This window comes from Bison bison, unplaced genomic scaffold (assembly GCF_000754665.1).
Source record: "Bison bison bison isolate TAMUID 2011002044 unplaced genomic scaffold, Bison_UMD1.0 scf7180017864481, whole genome shotgun sequence".
Classification (NCBI taxonomy): Eukaryota; Metazoa; Chordata; class Mammalia; order Artiodactyla; family Bovidae; genus Bison; species Bison bison.
The window spans coordinates 3,986,578-4,012,151 of record NW_011495041.1 but is presented as its reverse complement, the minus strand read 5'-3'; the positions used below and the strand labels follow the sequence as shown (position 1 = coordinate 4,012,151).

Here is a 25,574-nt window from a genome sequence, read left to right as displayed (position 1 = left end):
GATACTTGTTTTTCTGATGTTAGTATCTGGTACTTGTTTTTCTCTTTCTGATACTTGTTTTTCTGATGTTAGTATCTGGTACTTGTTTTTCTCTTTCTGATACTTGTTTTTCTGATGTTAGTATCTGGTACTTGTTTTTCTCTTTCTGATACTTGTTTTTCTGATGTTAGTATCTGGTACTTGTTTTTCTCTTTCTGATACTTGTTTTTCTGATGTTAGTATCTGGTACTTGTTTTTCTCTTTCTGATACTTGTTTTTCTGATGTTAGTATCTGGTACTTGTTTTTCTCTTTCTGATACTTGTTTTTCTGATGTTAGTATCTGGTACTTGTTTTTCTCTTTCTGATACTTGTTTTTCTGATGTTAGTATCTGGTACTTGTTTTTCTCTTTCTGATACTTGTTTTTCTGATGTTAGTATCTGGTACTTGTTTTTCTCTTTCTGATACTTGTTTTTCTGATGTTAGTATCTGATACTTGTTTTTCTCTTTCTGAAATCATTCTGTATGACAGGCCCTAGGTTCATTCACCTCAGTACAACTGACTCAAAATACCCCATTGGGAACTCTTGTAGCTGTGCTAGACTGTGTTAGTATCTGTATGTGTAACACTTGGGTTTATACCGACTGAAATAACCCCTAATATATTTCACTTATTTAAAAATTATGAAAAGAATTCCACTGAAATTAAGAATCTTGAGTCTATTGACAACATAGCTGGTTGAGAAATTATTTTCAGAGAATGTGTGTTTAAGACATGCTGAATAAACAGGACAGAGGAGCCTGAGGATGGTTGCTATAAACACATGGACTGTAACCCACCAGGCGCCTCTGTCCATAGAATTCTCCAGGGAAGAATATTGGTGTGGGCTGCCATTTCCTCCTCCAGAGGATATTTTCCACCTAGGGATTGAACCCTAGCCTCTTGTGTCTCCTGTGTTGGCAGGTGGATTCTTTACCACTGTACCCCCTGGGAGGCTCATATAAACAAGGCATATAAAGCAGAGTCCAGAACTCAGAATGCTTCGTATAATGTTCAGTATGGGACCCTTGAACCTTGTTCAATATTGTATGTAAAGAGTTATATTTAAAAGTGTGTTACATAAGCTTTTCCTGAGTTTTGTTGAATAGCTATAGCATGAAAATGTAAAAAGAGAATATGAAAACAATATCTGTAGCCTAATTTTCAATTGTGAACTTGGGAGAATACTTAGAGTGGCCTATAGAAATCAAGAACGTATTTGCATAAGCACTTTTTCCCTCCTGAGACTTAGGACGTTCATCTTGCAAAGATGACAAGAACATGTACAAATAAAGCACATTTATCAGGGAGTGATGACAGATGTTAAAAATCACTCAAATTCCTGTTTTTAGCATCAAAATTTAAAAAGAACAAATGAGATTATTACCAGTCACATAGGTAAATTTAACATAAGTAACAGGAGTTAGAGTAAGTTCTCTATAAGAAAGTGATTCAAATTTTCTCCACTGTATTTATAGCAACCATTCTCAGGCTCCTCTGTCCATGAAATTCTCCAGGCAAGAATACTGGAGTGGGTTGCCATTCCCTTCTCCAGGGGGATCTTCCCAACACAGGGATGGAATCCCAATCTCCTCCTGCATTGCAGATGGATTCTTTACTGTCTGAGCCACCAAGGAAGCTCAAAGTTATTCAGATTTTCTCCACTGTGTTTATAGCGACCATTCTCAGCCCTGACATAGCTCTCAATCATATTCTATTTTCATGTGTGTTAACTTATCTCATTTTTCAAATAGAATGTGAGCTCCCTTAGGCCAGAAATGTGTAACATGTATAACCCAGGGCTGACTACATTTTCCAAAGTTACCAACTAGCTCCCTGAGACACCCAGACTTTCCACGTTCTGGGCAACTGGCACTCACTGTTTGTATCACCAGCCAGCACCCAGGTTCCCATCGCCAGACGCCGCTGAGTAGAGCAGAAGCAAGTGCCATCCCTCGACTCGAGGACATGTCCCGACAGAGTTTCTAGCCCTAGAGGTTTCCCTTGACATGTGTGGGACCCGTGCCTTTTCTTCTGTTGTTGATCCAAGTTTTCCAACTTGCTCCTTCCCCAGGAAACTCTATTCTTTAACCCATGCAACACCGCATTGTTGAGTTCATGACCCATGACAGCCACCACAGAGGGACCTTCTTTGAATAGGAGGCCACCTTTGGATAAAGAATGGGGATACTTTTAGTTTTAGATCAGCTAAATTGTTTTCCTAATTTTATTTTAACGTACCTAACTTTGGCCTCTAATGCTTCTCTCTTAGAAACGCCAACACAATGAGAGAAGAGAAACAATTCAGTTATTCCACACTGAAGGATTTATGTGCCTTAATTGATCACCCATTAAACAGGTTCATACTTCCCAACCCCCTGTGAGATTACCTTAACGTGCCAATTCTGAGTGAACTCCGGGAGTTGGTGATGGATAGGGAGGCCTGGCGTGCTGCAATTCATGGGGTCGCAAAGAGTCAGACACGACTGAGCGACTGATCTGATCTGATCTGATAGGGTAGTTTTGACAATTTCATGTAGGTAATAGATATTGACTTCTGGATTTGGGGGCAATCGAGAATTAAATATTAATAAATGGTATGAATAGGTGTTTAATTCTCGAGTTCTGAGACAGTCGGAGGTTGTGAATAAAACAGGCTCTATCTTTCTCAGATCAGATTGGAAAACTGAGTTTAGCTTTGGGCTTCTATATCTATGGTTGGTTATTTCAACAGAAAGTAAAAGGCACACTCAATTTGTACACCTGTGATCACTCAGCTTGTTCCTAAAGCAAATACTCTGTCAAAAATGGAGAATGGCATTGAAACACGTATAATATCATATATGAAACGAGTCGCCAGTCAGGTTCGATTCACGATACTGGATGCTTGGGGCTGGTGCACTGGGACGACCCAGAGGGAGGGTATGGGGAGGGAGGAGGGAGGAGGGTTCAGGATGGGGAACACATGTATACCTGTGGTGGATTCATTTTGATATATGGCAAAACCAATACAATATTGTAAAGTTAAAAAATAAAAAGGCATTAAAAAAAGGAAAAAAATGATGGCACATTGGTATTCCACGGAAGAGTAAAATTTTAGAGAGTAATATTTATTTAATAACAAATTTTACAATATTTTTAGGACTGCAATAGCAAAAAGTCCGTTTCAGTCTTTTTCTATGTCAGCAATTCATTTTTCAACTTGATATACACCTTTTGAAATATCTTCCACATGTAATACATTGTAGGTGCTGAAAGAGATTAAAAAATGAGTTAAAAGGAAACCACTTCCCTCATAAAACGTGCAGTTCGTATCTGTGTGGGCCTGGTCAAGTAGATGGAAACTGCTCTGTTAAATCCCCTCCATTGGACATCTAGGGAGCTTCCATGGCAATATTGTGTTAGTTTCTGCTGTACAATGAGGTAAGTCAGCGTGTGTACACATATGGTCCCTCCTCTTGGACCTCCCCACCTGCCATCCCAGGTTATCACAGTAGTGCAAACAGGGCTTAAGTGGACATTGAGGGCCATGTGTCCTTTTGAATTATGATTTTCTCAGGGTATGTGCTCAGGAATGGGATTGCTGGGTCATATGGCAGTTCTATTTTAGTTTGCTTACTCCTTGGAAGGAAAGTTATGACCAACCTAGATAGCATATTCAAAAACAGAGACATTACTTTGCCAACAAAGGTCCATCTAGTCAAGGCTATGGTTTTTCCAGTGGTCATATATGGATGTGAGAGTTGGACTATGAAGAAAGCTGTGCGCCAAAGAATTGATGCTTTTGAACTGTGGTGTTGGAGAAGACTCTTGAGAGTCCCTTGGACTGCAAGGAGACCAACCAGTCCATTCTGAAGGAGATCAGCCCTGGGATTTCTTTGGAAGGAATGATGCTAAAGCTGAAACTCCAGTACTCTGGCCACCTCATTCGAAGAGTTGACTCATTGGAAAAGACTCTGATGCTGGGAGGGACTGGGGGCAAGAGGAGAAGGGGACGACAGAGGATGAGATGGCTGGATGGCATCACCAACTCGATGGACATGAGTTTGAGTGAACTTTGGGAGTTGGTGATGGACAGGGAGGACTGGTGTGCTGCGATTCATGGGGTCGCAAAGAGTTGGACACAACTGAGCGACTGAACTGAAGGAACCTCTGCTCTGTTCTCCACAGTGGCTGTATCAATTTACATTCCCACCAATAGTGCAAGAGTGTTCCCTTTTCTCCACACCCTTTCCAGCATGTATTGTTTGTAGATTTTTTTGATGATGGCCGTTCTGACGGATATGAAGTGATACCTTGTTGTAGTTTTGATTTGCATTTCTCTAATGATTCGTGATGTTGAGCATCTTTTCATGTGCCTCTTGGCCATCTGTAAAGAGATGAATAGATAAGATGTGCATATGTACAATGGAATATTATTACTCATCCACTTAAAGGATTGAAAGAGGGCCATTTGTGGAGACATGGATGGACCTAGAATGTATCATATGGAGTGAAGGAAGTCAGACAGAGAAAAACAAGTATCGTTTATTAACACATAGATGTGGGGATCTAGAAAACATAGTACAGATGAACCTGTTTCCAAGGCAGGAATAGAGAACCAGACAGAGAACAGACGTGGGCACAGTGGGGCGGGGAGGGTGGTGCCAGCTGGGAGATTGGAATTGACATGTCCACATGACCAGTGTGAAACAGAGAGCTAAGGGGAAGTTGCTCTAAAGCACAGGAAGCCCAGCTCCTTGCTCGGGGGTGATCTAGAATGGGGAGGTATCGAGGTCCAAGAGGGAGGGAGTAGATGTAATCATACGGCTGACTTGACTTCATTGTACAGCAGAAACTAACAGCATCGTAAAGCAATTATATTCCAATTTTTTTAATGTAAAAAGAAAAAAAAAAGCACCCCCTCCATTTGTAGACGTTGGGGTCAGAGCTGCGTTGCCTCAGTTTGCCATCAGGCCGGTGGCCCCGCAGCAAGGATGCTGGTCCCTCCTTCCCCCTCGCCAGTCTGCCTCACGCTTCTCAGGGCTGTGGGCCAGGGCTGGAAGCGAGGACAGAGGAGCAGGCAGGCTATGAGCTGGTGCTCCGTGCCGGCTCTTTCTGCTTAGCATCCTCCTCCGTCAGCCCCTGACCAGCCGTCACCCTGAGCTCTCCTGCAGTCCCTTTCCTGTGGGATTGTTTTGCTGGTGTCATCTCACTCATCCCACTGAGGTGGGGGGATTTTTTTTTTAATGAAGCAATTCCAGCTCCTCTTTCAGGGACCACTCGTTCAGACTCATCCCAAACATTCATGCCTTTCTACTTTTTCCAGAAATTCTCAAAGCACAGGCAGTTGCCAACGACACACCTTCTCCCTGCTCCATGGCAACATACTTTTTCTAGTATGCGTCACTCTGTCCCCCGGACGCCAGGTGACACGTGTGACATGGTTCTCTGCTTCCCCACCCCTGCGCTGTCTTCACGTGGGGCAGGGAACTCCACTCTGCTTCTTGGGGAAGAAACCACCCCAAGGCCCGGGGAACAGGCCTTCTCAGCATCTCCCTGCCCACCTGTCACCCACCCAGGAGGCTTACAGACCCTCCGGGTGGGCAGGGCCTGATGGCTGTGGGACCAGCTTTCTACCACACTTTTATTTTTCTTTCTGGTCATTTGTTTTAGAAGGAGAGGCACTTAAAAATATTTTGTTCTCAGGGTTGAGGTCTTAGGCAAACTGGACAAAAGTAAAACCCCTGTTTCATGTCTATCTTATTACTGTGTGTTTGCGGTGTATGCATACATCATTGGAATCCCTATGCACATAAAACACTGTGCTTCTGTTTATAATAGCCAGGACATGGAAGCAACCTAGATGCCCATCAGCACATGAATGGATAAGAAAGCTGTGGTACATATACACAATGGAGTATTACTCAGCCATTCAAAAGAATACATTTGAATCAGTTCTAATGAGGTGGATGAAACTGGAGCCTATTACACAGAGTGAAGTAAGCCAGAAAGATAAAACACCAATACAGTATACTAACGCATATATATGGAATTTAGAAAGATGGTAACGATAACTGTATGCAAGACAGCAAAAGAGACACAGGTGTATAGAAAAGTCTTTTGGACTCTGTGGGAGAGGGAGCGGGGGGATGATTTGGGAGAATGGCATTAAAACATGTATAATATCATATAAGAAACGAATCGCCAGTCCAGGTTCGATGCAAGATACAGGAAGCTTGGGGCTGGTGCACTGGGATGACCCAGAGGGATGGTATAGAGAGGGAGGTGGGAGGGGGGTTCAGGATGGGGAACACGTGTACACCCGTGGCGGATTCATGTTGATGTATGGCAAAACCAATACAATATTGTAAAGTAATTAGCCTCTAATTAAAAAATAAATAAATAAATAAAACACTGTGCTTTGTTATTCCACATTCTTTCAGCCTCATTATTCCAATGTCATCAAAATTCTTCCCATATAAATGCTCATAATATTACAGTACAAGGATTAATTATTAGTTATTCAATAATAACCCAATCATATAGATTATTTCTAGCATATTATTGTTGTTAGGAGGAATGCAGAGTGAATATTTTTGAACACAAAACTTTTATTTATATGCACATTCATTCACATATATGTATATTATATAGTATTTTCCTAGAATAATTTTCTTGTTATAAAATCTAGAACAGAGTTAAGACCTGCTGATCTATTTTGGTAACTTATCCTCCCCAAAATGTCCTGAAATTTTACATTTTCCTTCAGCAGTGTAAGAGAGTGTCTTTCTTACTGTTTCTGTAGTGACATTCTTATTACTATTTTTTTCATTTCTTGGATTATTGGATTTCCTCTTAGAATTTTCTTTCCTTTGTCTATCTTTATCTTAAGTTATTTCCTATTAATTTTTATAAACACTAATTATGGTTTTCTTTCTACTGGACTTTATTTTTGTAATTTATTTTATTGAAGTATAGTTGATTTTCAGTGTTGTGTTACTGCTGCTGTAACAAATCACTACAAACTTAGTGACTCAAAGCAGATGACCTCTTACCGTCCAAAAATGCATCTTCAGGGCTAAAATCAGGTGTCAACAGGCCTGAGTCCCCCCGGAAGGTTCTAGGGGGAACCTGCTTCCTTGTCCTTTCGTCTTCTAGAGATGCCTCTGTTCCTGACTGTGGCCTGTCCCTGGTATCTGCCTGTGTGGCTTCTGTTGTCACATCTACTACTGACTCTGACTCCCCGCGTCTGTCTTTTTATTTATTTATTCATTTATTTATTTCATTGAAGGATAATTGCTTTACAGAATTCTGCTGTTTTCTGTCAAGCCTCAGCATGAATCAGCCATAGGCACACATATATCCCCTCCCTCCTGAGTCCTCTCCCACCTCCCTCCCCATCCCACCCCTCCAAGTTGACACAGAGCCCCTGTTTGAGTTTCCTGAGCCACACAGCACATTCCCGTCGGTCTCCTGGCCTTTCTGATCATCTCCTTTTTCTCTCCATTATTGACCCTTATGCTCTTTCTCTTACGCAAATGAAAGGAGGAGTTGTTTGGCTATTTAGTCTATAAATCTCAAAACACAAGTCTATTTATTTTATTTAAATAATTTATTTCTCTAGAATTATGAGCAAAAGCAATAGCCTTATCTATCTGGAGAGTTTGTGCAGAGCCATTTTCATATAAAAGGGCTGCATGGATCACTTAGAGAAAGCCTGATTTATGGAATGAAATTAAACATTTTCCACAGGAAAGTATTTTCTCTGAACATTTGCGGCTTTGTGCAATTACAGGCCTCTCAGTGTGGGTATAGAGAAGGTCGAAAACTTGGTTATAAAGCATTGCTTAGCTAAGTGTGCATGGCTTTAAGAAAAAACTGTGTGGGAGTGAGCATTCCCCACTGAGGGTGAGTCAGTGCTCTCTCTTTATTCCCCCATGGGGGCCTGTAAAATAGAAAAAGAACTTCTGATTCCATCTACAATTTTGGTGACTAACCATTAAGCATTTAACTTAATATCTGTATGTTCTCTAGAGGCATGAAATGCTGTATGAGTACTAAATTATATTTGTAACTAATGGTTTAGTTCTAGGGTTTAAATAGTCATATTTGCAATTCTTTGGAAATATTTAAATATCACAGAGTCAGTATATGTTATGGATATTATAATATATTGCCAACTATTACAAAATTTTATTAGGTGTAGATTGAATGGGTGATTAGCACCTGCTATTAAGGAGACATTTTTATTCAGCCTATGTAATAAGAACTAATTTGTGTCTGCATATGAGTTACATTAGAGATATACTCTGGAAAAGGCAATGGCACCCCACTCCAGTACTCTTGCCTGGAAAATCCCATGGATGGAGGAGCCTGGTAGGCTGCAGTCCATGGGGTCGAAAAGAGTCAGACACGACTGAGCGACTTCACTTTCACTTCACTTTCATGCACTGGAGAAGGAAATGGCAACCCACTCCAGTGTTCTTGCCTGGAGAACCCCAGGGACGGCGGAGCCTGGTGGGCTGCCGTCTATGGGGTTGCACAGAGTCGGACACGACTGAAGCGACTTAGCAACAGCAGCAGCAGGTATACTCAGGATGCACGCATATACAAACCCATACATAAAGGTGATATAAATATAAGTATATTCTTACTGACTAGGTCTACAGTTTTTCTCAGCAACTTTTCTAGGTACATTAGAACACCAATGCAGAGGCCTTGTTTTTGCCAGGTAGAATATCTTGATATTTGTTTCTTGTCACTTTCTCCTTGGTTTGGTTCTCTGACTAAAAGGAAATAATTACCTGTCACCACTGTTGTTTAGTCACTCAGTCATGTCTGACTCCTTTTTTTTCCCCCTGGACTGTAGCCTGTCAGGCTCTTCTGTCCATGGGATTTCCCAGGCAAGAATACTCGAGTGGGTTGCCATTTCCGCCTCCAGGGGATCTTTCCGACCCAGGGATTGAACTGGCATCTCCTGCGTTGCAGGCAGGTTCCTTTCTACTGAGCCACCTGGGAAGCCCCCTGTAAGGAACAGAGCCACTGCACGTCCGTTCCTCTCATTCACTGTTTCATTCTTGCAGGTGCTGGATGGTTATTGGCCACTATCCTTATGCCAAACCAAATAAAAAATATATTGACATAACCTGAGGGGGATGATCTGAGTCACCTCTTAGATTAGCTCAGAAGCCTTCTGACTGGACTCTTCATGTTCATTTCTGCTTCTTCTATTTCTTTTCACTTTGCCTGGGACCAGCTGTGTATAAACCTCTTCAGATTTGATAGACACCACCTAACTGCTTCTGACTTGCCTCACACCGTCTGAGAGAAAACCTCTTTCTTTTCCCGTGCACTGTACAATCCAGCCTGCGTGCAGTCTAGAATCATAAACACATTTTGTTGTTTGCTTCATCAGTCAATGAGACATTGTAAATATATTCATCTGTTCATACACTCATTTATCATTGATTGAGCACCTTCCTTGTTCCAGACACTATTTTATACTCTTCAGATAATTGATGGACTATACAGTTAAAAGAGAAAGACCACAAAAAGAAAAAGCCATATCCTAGTAACTCTGATGGTGTATCTGGAGGCATTTTTTTTCTTTTCTAGAATGAGTCAATTTAAAAATGACTAAAAGACTAGTACCTTTTGATGTGCACTAAGACTGCTGGCGAATTAAGTCAAAAATTTTTTAAAGATGTTAGTTGGTTTCACTTAATATTATTGTGCTAGACTATTGGTAAGGATGGGCTTCCCAGGTGGCTCAGCAGTAAAGAATCTGCCTGCCACTGCAGGAGAAGCAGGAGACATGGGCTCGATCCCTGGGCTGGGAAGATCCTCTGGAGAAGAAAATGGCAACCTGCTCCAGTATTCTTGCCTGGAGAATCCCATGGACAGAGGAACCTGGTGGGCTACAGTCCAAGGGGTCACAAAGAGTTGGACACGATTGAGCACACATTCATGTTGATCAGTCGTGTCCGACTCTTTGCGACCCCATGGACTGCAGTCCACCAGGCTCCTCCATCCATGGGATTCTCCAGGCAAGAATACTGGAGTGGGTTGCCATTTTCTTCTCCAATTAGGACAGCACGTGACAACTGCCCAGATCTCTGCAGCTGATACAAGCCTACTTTTTGTTCATTTCTTAATCCATTGAAGTCAGGAGGTTCTCCTTGGTGTGTCTTCTCCATGTAGTGACTCAGAAATCTGTAATTGTCAGCTTTTTAGCTCCATCATTTTATAGCCCTTCAGTTCCAGGTACTTAGGTAAGGAAGTTCCCATGGGGTGTCTCCTTTTTAGAGCTAGAAGAGATAGAAACCACATCCTTCCACATTTTAGCAGCCAGACTTTAGTCTCCGTGTCCCACTGAAAGGCAAGGCTTAACAAAATAACTCCTATTTTTATTAATCTGATATAGATATCAGTTCATTTCCAATTTTGAATATTTCCAAGGTGTTCTTTTTTAAATTTTCTTTAGGTTAGCTCATAGTCGTTCTGTAATATTCTGCTTGTTTTCCAATATGCTAATTATTAATCTATTTTTTAATTTTTGTTGTAATAGAGTATTTCTATCCTTAATAATTCATTCCTTCAATTTTCCTCAGATAATTTGGTATGCTGTATCCAACAGTTTGAATTGATTGCTTTTTATATACAAAGATAGATATATACGCATACACCTTTCTATGTATATGTGCATACATATATATATATATATCTTTCTGTAGTTAAATTAAGATCATATATTTCTGTTAGTAACAGCTTTGACTGTCTCTTTAAAATTTGTATTATATTTCATTATTTCCAAAATTTCACAGTTAGATCTCCAGTTTTCTGTTGACCTGACAACTAATTAAATTTCACCTTCCCACCTGACTAAATTGTTTCTTCTCTACATATATTGGTGCATTAAATATATGTTGACTGTGTGTGTTAGTCGGTCAGTCATGTCCGACTCTTTGCAACACCATGGACTGTAGCCCACCAGGTTTCTCTGTCCATGGGATTCTCCAGGCAAGAATACTGAATTGGGTTGACATTTCCTCCTCCAGGGAATCTTCCTAACTCAGGGATCGAACCCAGGTCCCTTACATTACAGGCAGCTTCTTTGCTGTCTAAGCCACCAGAGACTACCTAGTAGGATAAAAGAATCTTAAGTAAATGCAAAAACAGGTACAAGTTTCAACATGCAATAAAAACTATAAAGGAAATGAAAGATAAGTGAAAATAATACTCTGAGTCATTATTCACATTTGGGTAATCAAGAAAGCATTTCAGAGTAAATCATATTTAAACTGGGACCTGAATGATAATTAGGAGGCAGATGAGTATGGAGTTGCAAAAGCTCTTTGTAGGCAAAAGGAAAAGCATCTCTGAATACTCTGAGACAGGAAGGGATTTGATGAATTCCAAGAACTGTGAAAAGATAAATTCCCAAAGAACATCCTGTCTGAGTTCTTTCATCAAGAAAATGTGGATGGAAAACCCTGTCTCTGCCTAAAATTAAATTGATTTTGCCCTGCCTCTCACATATTAGGTTAGCTGGATTTAGAATTCTAGGTTACTCAGCAACTGAAGACATTATTGTATTTATTGTAATAAAGTTTCTTGTTGCTGCAGATTATAAGTCTACTGTTCATTTCTTTATATGTTTTTATTTCCCACTATCTGTCTGTGCTTTAATAATCTTGCCTAGCTTTTTTTTTGTTTGTTTCTCAGTTTGTTTACAATATGACTAACTTTGAATATATTTTTATATTTTTATTTTGCTCAGTATTTTTGTGCAAATTTTTCTGGTCATTTCCCCCCCGCCCCGCCCCCCCCCACCAATAACCTAGCATTGAGAGGTTGTCCTGTCAACAAAAAAGGCAAGATTTCACTTGGAGAAAACCACTTTTATCTTTGTTCCTTTACTTCCTGTTTGCTTCCCAGCAAGAGTCAACAGATATTTTGGGATTATAATACACAAAGCTTAAGAACAAAGTCCACATATGAGCTAAGGGTGACCAAGCAGAAAGATGAAAAGAACCCAACCTCTGGTGGCAATCACTGAGTTGTTCTATTCCCTCTGCATTACTGACACCTCGCCTTACTATTTCATTTGATAATTAACTAACATAGCCTAGCCAGTTTGTCTTCCTATCCTGTTACATTTAGTGTTTCACAAACGACTTACACCTATTGTGTCATTTAAAGGTTACCGTTCTTGGGAGAATGGAATTGAAACATGTATGATATCATATAAGAAAAGAATTGCCAGTCCAGGTTCGATGCAGGATACAGGATGCTTGGGGCTGGTGCACTGGGATGACCCAGAGGGATGGTACGGGGAGGGAGATGGGAGGGGGGTTCAGGATGGGGAACACATGTACACCCGTGGCGGATTCATGTTGATGTGTGGCAAAACCAATACAATATTGTAAAGTAAAAATAATAATAATAATAAATAAATGATAAATGGTTAAAAAAAAAATAAAGGTTACCATTCTGTGAAATTGCTATTGTATGCATTTTACAGATGAGGAAACTAGGATTTAAAAAGAAGTCAAAGTTAATGAAGCTTTTTTGTATTTTCAAAAAAATTGAATATTATTGGGAATATTGACATAACTGACTATTTAAGAGATTAGTAGATGCTCAGCAAACATTTTTTTTTTTGATCAGTTGCTTAGTTACCTGTCATACTGAATAAGCACAAATGGCATTGAATTCACACAAACTCCAGTGTTTGATTTTCAACCTGTGGACCTCACACACACACACACATCTACACATAGAAAAGACTGATGTAACATGTAGCTACTACATTGTGGCTTTGCACCCTTTTTGCTTAACTTTCTCAGGAAAGTTTCCATCATCTATTTTCCATCCATGGTATTTGTACTGTATTTCTTCGTTTTGTAGAAAGAGTAGTTTTTATTGAGATGTAATTGACTTAATAATTTCACATAAGTTTAAGGTGTACAATGTGTTGATTTTATGCATTTATATATTGCAATATAATTACCACCATAGTGTTAACACCAACATTATATTACATCATTGTTTAGTTTTTGTGGTGAGAAAATTTAATACCTAGTCTCTTAGCAACCTTGGAGTATATAATACAGTGTTTTGACTATAATCATATCTCCCCAAGTGACAGCCATAGGAAAATGAGTGTTGGCCTTTGTGCCACCCGGAAGGAAGATTATGAGACAGGTAAGAAAATGTAGGAAGTTTATTAGGGAGTACACCACCTATGGAGAAAGAGACCAAGTGGCAAAGGGCAGAGAGAACTAGGACCAGGGTAAAGTGATAACCTAGTACCTCTGAGTACCTCTGAAGCTGGGATAGATCTTGGGTGGTGGTTGTTCACTCACTCACTTGTGTCTGACTCTTTGCAACCCCATGGACTGCCATATGCTTGTTCTTCACTATCTCTCAGAGTTTCCTCAAACTCATGTCCATTGAGTCAGTGATACCGTGGACTGTAGCCCACCAGGCTCCTCTGTCCATGGGATTTCTCAAGCAAGAATACTAGAGTGGGTTGCTGTTCCCTTCTCCAGGAGACCTTCCTGACCCAGGGATCAAACCTGGGTCTCCTGCATTGCAGGTTGATTCTTTACCATCTGAGTCAATGGGAAGTGCGTAGATCTCGGGAGCTATTGCAAATTGGGGTGAGAAGAGTAGCTCCTGACCAGGCTGCCCCGGAGAGGGGGTGTGGCTTAGCAAGGAGGTTTCTTACAGCCAAGGGGAAAGGGCAGCGATTAGACATTTCCAGTAACTGGTGGAATCCATCCTCCTTCCTGAAGGCGGCCCTGGAGGGCCCAGGACAGTATCCTCTCACCCCAGGTCTTTCCTGCTTATCAACCACCTTTCATAAATCATTCCCTCCTATCCACTTATTGGCTTATCTCTTAGTACTTGTCACAATGGGAAAATTTGCTTGTTTGATTGTCTCTAACCTATTATTTCTGCTGGATTCTAACATCTGTGAGGTTAAAGATCGTGTTACCTTGTTTACTTTTATGCTAGTCGTTTGCACATAGTAGACCGTAAGTGCTCATTGAATGAATGACTGATATTGTCTCAATTCTACAGAAAGCACTAAAACCACTCTATTTACATTTAACATATAAGATATTAAGTGAGCCCTCTAAAGATGCCACTTAAGACCACAGAAATGTTCTCATTTTAAACGTGTTATCGTTCACCAAGTATCATATGTGTTTACGGATAACACTGAATTCTACAGAAATATACATTCTTTTGATGTCTGTACTTCTTGAGGTCAGAATTGAAGATATAAATAGATACTGACATTTATCCTAATAAGCAGGTGGTGTAAGATATTTTTATAATGTACTTAATTTGGATAAGCATGTGAATTCTTTATTCAAGTAGATGGATTTGATTGTAATAACCATCCAATGTGTCTGAGTCAACTTTTGAGAAGAGAGAATCTGCTCTTGTTGATAGCATTATTACTCACAGCTGGAGTCTAACAAGGCTATCAACAGACAATGAGCAAGTTATTTTCAATTTTCTAAGTGCTTCTCTCTTTTAAATATAGTTGAATCATATAGTATACTGTTAATTTCAAGTTCTCTACATATCAATACACTATTGTTATGCATGTTTGAAATTACAGATGCCAAAATTTTCTAGTTTTCTATGATTATTTTTAAAAATTGAACAAAATAACATAACTTAAAAGTTTGCCAATCTCATTTTGTTTTTCCTTCAAATTCATGCATGCAAATGAGCTTATTTGATGCATTTTACCAGCCTTTAACTTGTTATTTAATATTATAAGAAAATGCATTTTAATTCTGTCAGCTTGTCACAATCAAAATCAGTTAAACTTCAGGGACTTCCCTGGTGGTACAGTGGTTAGAACTTCACCTTCCAATGCATCAGGTGTGGGTTCCCTAGTCAGGGAACTAAGATCCCACATACCTCATGGCCAAAAAACCAAAACATAAACAGAAGCAATATTGTAACAAATTCAATAAAGACTTTATAAATCAGATCAGATCAGATCAGTCGCTCAGTCGTGTCCGACCCCTTGCGATCCCATGAATCGCAGCACGCCAGGCCTCCCTGTCCAACACCAACTCCTGGAGTTCACTGAGACTCATGTCCATCGAGTCAGTGATGCCATCCAGCCATCTCATCCTCTGTCGTCCCCTTATCCTCCTGCCCCCAGTCCCTCCCAGAGTCTTTTCCAGTGAGTCAACTCTTCACATGAGGTGGCCAAAGTACTGGAGTTTCAGCTTTAGCATCATTCCTTCCAAAGAAATCTCAGGGCTGATCTCCTTCAGAATGGACTGGTTGGATCTCCTTGCAGTCCAAGGGACTCTCAAGAGTCTTCTCCAACACCACAGTTCAAAAGCATCAATTCTTCGGCGCTCAGCCTTCTTCACAGTCCAACTCTCACATCCATACATGACCACAGGAAAAACCATAGCCTTGACTAGACAAACCTTTGTTGGCAAAGTAATGTCTCTGCTTTTGAATATGCTATCTTCGTTGGTCATAACTTTCCTCCCAAGGAGTAAGTGTCTTAATTTCATGGCTGCAATCACAATCTGCAGTGATTTTGGAGCCCCAAAAAATAAAGTCTGACACTGTTTCCACTGTTTCGTGATCTATTTCCCATGAAGTGATGGGACCGGATGCCATGATCTTCGTTTTCTGAATGTTGAGCTTTAAGCCAACTTTTTCACTCTCCACTTTCACTTTCATCAAGAGGCTTTTTAGGTCCTCTTCACTTTCTGCCATAAGGGTGGTTTCATCTGCATATCTGAGGTTATTGATATTTCTCCTGGCAATCTTGATTCCAGCTTGTGCTTCTTCCAGCCCAGAGTTTCTCATGATGTACTCTGCATATAAGTTAAATAAACAGGGTGACAATATTGTCACTTTATAAATGGTCCACATTAAAAAGAAAATCTTAAAAAATGAAATCAGTTAAACTTCAACATTTCATGTATTCAGTTCAGTTCACTCACTCAGTCGTGTCCGACTCTTTGTGACCCCATGAACCGCAGCATGCCAGGCCTCCCTGTCCATCACCAACTCCCGGAGTCTACCCAAACTCATGTCCATCTAGTCGGTGATGCCATCCAACCATCTCATCCTCTTTTACTTTCTTTTTCTGCCCTTGATCTTTCCCAGCATCAGGGTGTTTTCCATTGAGTCAGCTCTTCACATCAGGTGGCCAAAGTATTGGGAGTTTCAGCTTCAAGATCAGTCCTTCCAATGAACACCCAGGACTGATGTCCTTTAGGATGGACTGGTTGGATCTCCTTGCAGTCCAAGAAACTCTCAAGAGTTTTCTCCAACACCACAGTTCAAAAGCATCGATTCCTCAGCACTCAGCTTTCTTCACAGTCCAACTCTCACATCCATACATGACCACAGGAAAAACCATAGCTTTGACTAGACAAACCTTTGTTGGCAAAGTAATGTCTCTGCTTTTCAATATGCCGTCTAGGTTGGTCATAACTTTCCTTCCAAGGAGTAAGCGTCTTTTAATTTCATGGCTGGAGTTACCATCTGTAGTGATTTTGGAGCCCAGAAAAATAAAGTCTGACACTCTTTCCACTGTTTTGTGATCTATTTCCCATGAAGTGATGGGACCGGATGCCATGATCTTCGTTTTCTGCATGTTGAGCTTTAAGCCAACTTTTTCACTCTCCTCTTTCACTTTCATCAAGAGGCTCTTTAGTTCTTCTTCACTTTCTGCCATAAGGGTGGTTTCATCTGCATATCTGAGGTTATTGATATTTCTCCTGGCAATCTTGATTCCAGCTTGTGCTTCTTCCAGCCCAGAGTTTCTCATGATGTACTCTGCATATAAGTTAAATAAGCAGGGTGACAATATACAGCCTTGATGTACTCCTTTTCCTATTTGGAACCAGTCTGTTGTTCCATGTCCAGTTCTAACTGTTGCCTCTTGACCTGCATACAGATTTCTCGGGAGGCAGGTAAAGTCTTTCACCCTATGTAAATAGTCTAGGAGTTAGGTTTTCCAGGTGATGTAATGGTAAAGAATCCACGTGCTAATGCAGGGGATGCAAGAGGCTAGGATTCAGTCCTTGGGTGGGAAAGATCTTCTGGAGGACGAAATGGCAACCCACTCCAGGATTCTTGCCTGGAAAATTCCATGGATAGAGGATCCTGGTGGGTTACAGTCCATGGAATCACAAAGAGTCAGACCTGACTGACCATACCATCATCCTAAACTGACTTTTTATATTTGTGTTTTTAAACTGATTTTTTAAAAATATCTTTAATAATGAAATATTTTTCTCCCAAAGTGAAATTCAGTTTTAATCTTTTTTTAGAACAAAGTAAAATGTATCCTATGAACATAATTTAAATATTTTGACTGTATATACCATTTGATATATTTTCTCGTAACGAAATGTGCCCAGGCTAGGCCAGGTTCGCTTGACCTCAGCTGTAAGCAAGATTCTCCTACTGGCCCAGACTGTTGTACCTCCAGGCATGTATCCTCCTTTTAAGTACTAAAAATTCTACATCGCCTCTTCCCATCTGAGGAGACTGCTCACATTTCATTGCTCACTTATGTTTTGTCTACTTTTCTAAAACAATTACTGCTAAGAGTAAAGCTTACTACAGTTGGCATACACTAGGAGTCCTCAAACTTTGTGTTGAGTCATAATCATCTGGAGGGCTTGTCACCCAGTGTTGCTGGGTCCCAAGTCCTGAGCTTCTATTAATAATTAAGTAAATCTTGGCTGGAGTTCCCATGCTGCAGGCTTGGGGACCACTCACAGGGAATAGACATTGACTAACACACCCACCTCCTGGGCCTGAGAATAAGGTGACCTTCCCTGAACAAATGGCCTCACAGTGGATCATGAAGGCCACAGATCTACCTACAAGGATGACACATGCTTGGGGGAAATTTGTATTGCCAACAGCAAAGTTTTTCTTTCCTTTCTTCCTATCTGCACATCTCAAAGGTTGTTTATATTTACTTGTGCATGCTAAGTCACTTCAGTTCTGTCTGACTCTTTGCGACCCCTGGACTGTAGCCCACCAGGCTCCTCTGTCCATGGAATTCTCCAGGCAAGAATACTGAAGCGGGTTGCCATTTTCTCCTCCAGGGGATCTTCCTGACCCAGGGATTGAACCCATGTCTCTTAAGTCTCCTGCATTGGCAGGGAGATTCTTTACCACTAGTGCCACCTGAGAAGCTACTTATGTTTACTTAATTCCATTTAAACCAAATTAAGTGAACTGTACAAGCCTAAAGCCACAGCATGGATGGAGAAATAGTTTTACTAAATTGCAAAGGTATTTAGGTAGTTGCAACGAGGTGCATAATTCCTGAGAAAAAGCCATCCTTTTACAAATTGTGACAACCCTTCCATTAAGCTCTGCATTATTTTTGTGGCAGATTCTTTATGTTTGTGACAGATCAAGAAAATCTGTCATTAAATGCTCCATTTTCATTCCAAATAATAGAACTGTGTTCCCTGTTGCATATCTCAATGTGAAGCCATCAGGTATATAATTTGGCATTGGGAAATTGTATTCTGAAGGGAAGAAAGGAGAAGTCTGTTTGCATTCTATTAATAAATGTGGTTTGGGGTGTCATTTGCTAAAACACTGCTGTGAAGCCATAAACTGCACTGTTACGGTGAGGCAGGGGAAGGGATTGTGGGTCTGCCTGTCAGCAGGTGTCTAGCTACCTGTCGAGGTCTCTTTCCAGCTGCCATCGGCATTGCTGGGGTTTAAATATCACTGGTTGTGATTCTGACTCCTGTGAGGGGCCAGGCGTTGCAGGACAGTGGCAAGATTCCAGGAGTCTCTCAGCTGTCTGATATTCACATTGTCAGGGGACACTGGAAAGTGTGATGGGTGACTGGTTGTCATGGAGCCCTTCTCTGCCTTTTCCTGAGAGTGGTCAGTACTTTCTCCCCAGGTCCTGCCCTGCAGTCCACACCTTCTTCCCACCTCTGCAGGACTTTCACCTGTTCTAATTGGAGTTCTGAGTCTCATGGAGGCTGAGAGGCCGCCAGTAATAAATGGTGTGATAGCACAGTTCACTTCAGACCAGCTTTTCTTCCCTGTGATAACATGTGCTTCACATTCTTTTGTGTTTTCCTTTACTTAATAGAGTATTTGGAGATATCATGTCCATATACAAAAGGCTGCCATATTATATTTAATGGCTTAATGGCTTTTTATTTAATCAACTCTATATGATGGTATGACATTCATTTCTAATCATTCACTATTAACAGAAAAAGAATTCTGTACTACATATCCACATGGACACAGCATTTCACCCAACCATGTTGTCTATCTGTAGAACACATTTCTGGAAGCAGAATGGCTGGGTTGGGGTTTACATACATTTTTCACTTTAAAGAATTTGGCAAAATATTTCCATTAATCATGATTTCGTGATGTTTTACCAACAGATTATCTTATCACACTTAATCCTGCCAGTCTGAAGACTTGAGGAACAGCACCTTGATGTGTTTTCTTTCATTATACTTTTTTTTTTATATATAATTGTAGACTGAGTGCAGGAGAAGGGGTGACAGAGGATGAGATGGTTGGATGGCATTACCAACGCAATGGACATGAGGTTGAGCACACTCTGGAAGATGGTGAAGGATAGGGAAGCCTGGCACGCTGCAGTCCATGGGGTCACAGAATCAGACAGGACTGAAACACCTTAGCACGCACTCACATAAGAAATAGTATGGAGAGATCTGTGTGTATTTTCTCTAGATTCCCCCCATGGTATCACCTTACAAAACTATGGTCGGATATTACAATCAGGATATCAACATCAATGCAGTCAAAACACAGAACTTTTCATCAAGATGAGGATCCCTGATCTGCCCTCACCACATCCTCTGCTCGCCCGAAACTGCCCTCCCCTCCACCCTTGATCCCCAGCAGCCATGAATCTCTCCTGCATTTCTGTAATTTTGTCTTGTCAGTATGTTACAGAAATTGGAAAGGTGTTTCCTGAGTTTTGGATGAGGATGAATGGCTTTCAATGTTTAAGATATTCTGTATGCTTTCCTGTGAACTCTGACCTTCCATATTTTATATGAAGTTAACTGGTATAGACTTCATATAACTCATTAGTAAGAGACCTGTCCCTTGTTACAGCATTTTCTGTGTAGGACAGACTATTTTATTAGCTATACACACACTGTATACCTATTATGATTAAATTTATTATTCTGTGATCTCATGATGGTATATAGAAAACCTTTCCCCATTGGCAATTTAAAAAAAGTATCTAAGTTTTTGTGCAGTGTTTTCCAATACTTTATGGCTTTTTAAAACTATTAAATCTGATTCTTTTTTATTAGTGGTAGTAATAGTATATGAGTAAAGGTCTCCAGTTGTCTACCTAGTTGTCCCAAAAATTTTTGACCATACATTTTTAACTAGTGCCCTCTCATGTGCTTTTCTATGTGTATTATATATTATTTGTATTTTGTATGCATTATTTTTATAAGTACTATGACAGTGTTTTTCAGGAAGTTAAATGTTCTGAGACTTTCCTAAAGTACTATAACATTATGAGGAACTAAAGGCTTTTTTTTTCTTCATAGTATTAATAAAGATGTTTTCAACAATTACAATATTGTTATTTTTGCACAGCAAACTTGAACTAAAAATGAAAAGCTATTTTAATTCCAACCTGAAGCCAATTAATTTAACCTGTTAATTCATTTCTTTACAATATTGATTATAACAAAGTTGGTTAGGAATCAGTCCCTTCATGGTGGATTCACTCTGGTTTCTTCCCAGATGGGTCCCTTACTTCAGATCTCTGAGCCACATTCACGTGCTTTCGGCATGAATATGGCAGCACTAAAACTTTTTTCTTAGAGAAATAACTAAAACCAGATAGTCTGCTAACTTTTAATACTTAGACTGATTTATCAGATGAACAGTTCTTCTTGTTCTTATTTTTATTACATCTTATTCTTCATTTATGGATACAAGATTTCTTTTGGAAAACATACATAAAAGCTAAATTTGCATAACATGAAAAATGGGTCATTCACTCAAGTGCATAAAGAGTTGCACTGTATTTTAGCCATACAGAAATACATCTTCCACCTATCGTAATATGCTAATCATAATACAGAAAATATGGAAAAGACCCTGATGCTAGGAAAGATTGAGGGCAGGATGAGAAGAGGGTGACAGAGGATGAGATAGTTAGATGGCGTCACTGACTCAATGGACAGGAGCTTGAGCAAACTCTAGGAGATGGTGAAGGACAGGGAAGCCTGGCGTGCTGCAGTCCATGGGGTCACAAAGAGTTGGACACAACTGGGTGACTGAACAATGACAATCATAATGTTTAACTGCAGAAAGGTAGAGTTCCAGATGAAAAGATACCCATCTGAATTCTTCCTAAAGTGTTCTTCTGTTTTTTCAAAAGAAGTTGCCCATCCTCTGATTTCATCAGAGCAAGCTATAAATAACAGGATCCTTGTTTTCTTTTGAAAGGAACTCGTGGACCTTCAGCATGCCTACTGTAAGCTAAGCAGACAGTACCAGGCAAAGACAGCAGAACTGACTCACGCCAACAACCTCGTGGATCAAAATGAAGCTGAAGTGAAGAAACTGAGACTTCGAGTAGAAGAACTAAAATGGGGACTCAACCAAAAAGAAGACAAGGTACTTTTTAAGTGGAACACATTTTAGATAGATTCAAAATAGCATTTGATAGCATAGAAAAAGCATTTTCTTTTTTATTAGCAAATGGCATTACTTGATATAAAAACTTCACATTTTAAATTTGAAATCAACTAAAAGCATAAGGAAAGAGGAAAATATTACATAGACAACATGCTTGTTTTGTAGTGTTAGTTGGGCATTTGCTACATATGCCCTATAGCTTCAGATACGTTTTAGCTTGGGGGTGTGTGTGGGTGGGCGTGGTATCATTGGTGTCATTAAAACTTGATTTTTTTAATGTACTTTTGAAGATTTTATTTGTTATAGTGCTGTGTTTCATATTGATGATGAATATGATAAATATAGCAGTTTTATCATATCAATTTTAGGTTGATTTTGAACATATGTTTGATTAATATACACTGAAGATTGTAGGTGAGTGCTTAGGCTTAAAGAATAAGTTATTTGTGTATTGGCCTTGATATAAAAGTTTATCTCAGTTATAGTCCTTTTTTTTTTAGCACAAAACTTGATGTTTTAATGGAAATCAGATATATAGAGACATCCAGAGGAGCAGTTAATGCTGGAGATATAAATCTGGTGGTGGTCATGTGTTAATACACAATATTTAAAACCACAAGACTGGCTGAGATTATTGAACAAATAATAGACAAAATCCTTAGGACTCTTTGAACAAAAAGTGTTAGTAGCTCAGCTGTGTCCAACTCTTTGCAACCCTATGGACTGTAGCCCGTCAGGCTCCTCTGTCCATGGAATACTCCAGCAAGAATACTGAAGTGGGTTGCCATTCCCTTCTCCAGGGTATCTTCCCGACCTAGGGATCGAACCCAGGTCTCCCACATTGCAGGCAAATGTGTCTACTAAAATACAGCCCTTTCACAGTCCCTCCTGTCCTTCCTACACATTCACATAATAAATATCTCCTATTTGTTTTGCCAAAAAAAAAGTTTGTGTTTTAAGCTTTAATTTTACATCTTATAGAAACGTAATGTATGTTGTGATTATGATATGATATATATATCCTCTCCAGTGCTTTCTGATGTTCAAAGAACATAGGCAGCTCAGTTATGTCGTGAAACGTCAACTACCTAATGGTCTATGGCATGTTTAAGAATGTGATACCTTAACGGTACACTCCCCTGTGACCGGGAGGATTTCAGCTGCAGTTACAAACAACACAGAGAGTTTTCCTGAGAGAAACAGTGCCCCTGTCAGTGTGAGAGCGTCCGTCACCCATGGCGGCAGCTACTTCAGATGGGGTTCCAGGCATTGCGTCTGCTCCTGTCGGCCAACTTTCGAGGCAAAAATAATTAGTTCCCTGGTTTAAAAAGTGTGTTTGCAGATACTGCCAAACAGTTGGAAATTAAAAAAAGAAAATGGAAATTGTTTTTCCAAGGGGTGATTCAATAACAGAGCACAGTCCCCCTTTGAAGATTTAATTTTTCATCCAATCTGTTTGCAGTCAAGCAAACCAGATCTTCTTATCTAATAACATCCATGAAAATAGAATTATTTGACCAGTGTGAGGCTCACATATCACCCCCTGATCTGACTATAGCTGACTTGTCCATGGGCATTTTATCCTTGATGTCTCTTTTTATGAAGATGTACATGTTCTTTTTAATGATGTACATGGGTAGTGAAGCTGGACTGTGGAAGAATAAGTCAGAAGAGGAATAGAGGCAGTCTCAAGAGAGTGGTTTGGGGTTTTTACTTCATTGTAGCCTTTATTCCTGTGAATGGTTTTGATATACATGCATTTGTTGCAGGAGGTGGTAAATAAACCTTTGTGTTTGCCAATATCAGCTTTAAGAAATTGCTTGGGACTGAATCATCAGGAAGGAAACTGTGATAATACGCAGTGTTCCAGGGCTAATGAAGTACTAGTTCCCAGAGATCCGATTCAGCCGTCTAATTGTGGAATGTTAAAAACAGCTGTGGTCTTCAGAAGGCTTATATTAGTTGCCCCTCCCTGTGAGAGACTCAGTCTCCCCACATCATCAATGTCAGTCTTGGCACGTGTGACGTTTGCTTTGCCCAAGAAGCAGAAGCTCCGAGTGCCACTCACCATCCAGAGCTTTGCGAACCCAACATGCCTCTTCTCCCATGTATCTTTTCCTGCCGTCTCTCATGTCATGAGGCTAGCAGGTCCAAAATTCACATCATTCTCTCAGCACGAATTCTGAAACAGGAAGGCTATGGAGCAGAGCCCTTATGGACCCAGACGGATCCACATGGGTAAAACAAAAGTCAATATTTATTGTGGTAAGCCACTGACATTTTGGATTTGTTTGTTACTATAGGAAAACTTAGCTAAGGCTGGCTGGTATAGTCCTTCAAACAAAAATGGCCTGTTAAAATTACATGACATTGGCTCTGGTGCTATCTGCAGGTGGTAAGAAAGCTTATGGCAGGTGAGAATGACGGCAGCCCATTTTGTGGAGTCTCAAAAGCTTTGGTACATTATTTCCTATAATGCCTTGGAAAGCAGATGATGGACAGAATGAGCTTGTGGTTTTTAGATGAATAGGTATGTGGCTAATACTTTTGTTTGTTTGTCTGCTACTATTGCCTTTGACAAGTGCCCAAAGGAAAGATGAATTCAGAAAAGACTTGTTGAATTTTCAAAGAGATATGTAAGGTAATACAGAAATTTAAGTACTTCTGTGACTGCCAGGGTCTGATTTTCATTTGCAAATGCTGAGACAGAAAACTGAGCATGGCTTTGAGCAATGAACATTATTTAAGGTTGAGCTTTTAAGCAAGGGCCAATTCAGTGGTGTGGCTTTCAAGCCTGTTGTTAAAAGCTCTTCATTAAGGTCATTTTCTGTAAACCCTTGAAGTTGAATAAAATGGCACAGGGAGAAGACAGATTGTGCCTCTCCCAGAATATCCCACAGATTCAAGGCAACTACCGGTAGCTCAGAGGCAAATCAACATCTGCCAGAGAATTATACATGGGACAGCTGACCTGTGGAATTTACTGAAATCAAAAGAAAAACAAAAACGCTGTTAGCTTTTGTGAAAAATATGCTGACAAATGAGTTTCCAGCCTGCGATAAAAGAGACTGATTTCTCAAAATCTAAAAGAACCTTCAGTTCCTCCAAAGGTTGTGGGCTGAGCAATGCTGTCAACACCAGAACACAGGGAGTAATGTCCAGAGCTGTATTCAGTTATGGACACAGCATGTAGTGAGGAAAGACCAACTACAGAACAACGCCAAGGACATTAGAAAAGCAGTGACTCGGCAACTGTTATGAGGAGGCTTGCTCAGCATGCATTAGGCTTAGTTGCTCAGTTGTGTCTGAGTCTTTGTGACCCCATGGACTGTAGCCTGATAGGCTGCTCTGTCCACAGGATTCTCCAGGCAAGAATACTGGAGTGGGTTGCCATTTCCTCCTCCAGGGGAATCTTCCCAACGCAGGGATTGAACCCGTGTCTCCTGGGTCTCCTGCATTGGCAGGCAGATTCTTTACCACTGAGCCACCTGGGAAGGCCCAGGCAAAACCCAACAGCTTTCCCCATGAGCAAGATATGAGCTTCTTGAAATATCTGCCAAGTTAGATTTTATAAATAGCTTCTATTTTCTCTTATCAGTATGAAAGTTTTTATTGTAATTTTCTTGCCATAGTTGCAGTGTAGGATGTTGAGGGTATGAATTACTTGCCTTTTGAGCACATAGATTTCTGGAACAAGAGAAGGCATATTGAGATGTGATATAGATTGCAGATCTTCAAGGCCTAGGCTGTGGTTGAAAGGTTGCTTGGGTAATTTATCTTGGGGAAGGAGTGAAAGTGTACGGGTGTGTATTTTATACTACTTATTGCCCCATCTGTGCAAGGAATACAGTTCCCAAGCATAA

The 25,574-nt window shown here is 40.3% G+C and overlaps 1 protein-coding gene across 2 annotated transcripts in view; it reads left to right on the top strand.

Annotated features, from left to right (window-relative positions):
* Positions 1-25,574, top strand: part of CCDC102B (coiled-coil domain containing 102B) — a 280,832-nt gene that overhangs the window by 188,396 nt on the left and 66,862 nt on the right. For both annotated transcript variants that reach the window (XM_010862314.1, XM_010862315.1), the window contains exon 7: positions 21,520-21,690. In XM_010862314.1, the coding sequence (XP_010860616.1) occupies positions 21,520-21,690 (171 nt within the window). The remainder of the gene's footprint in view (positions 1-21,519; positions 21,691-25,574) is intronic.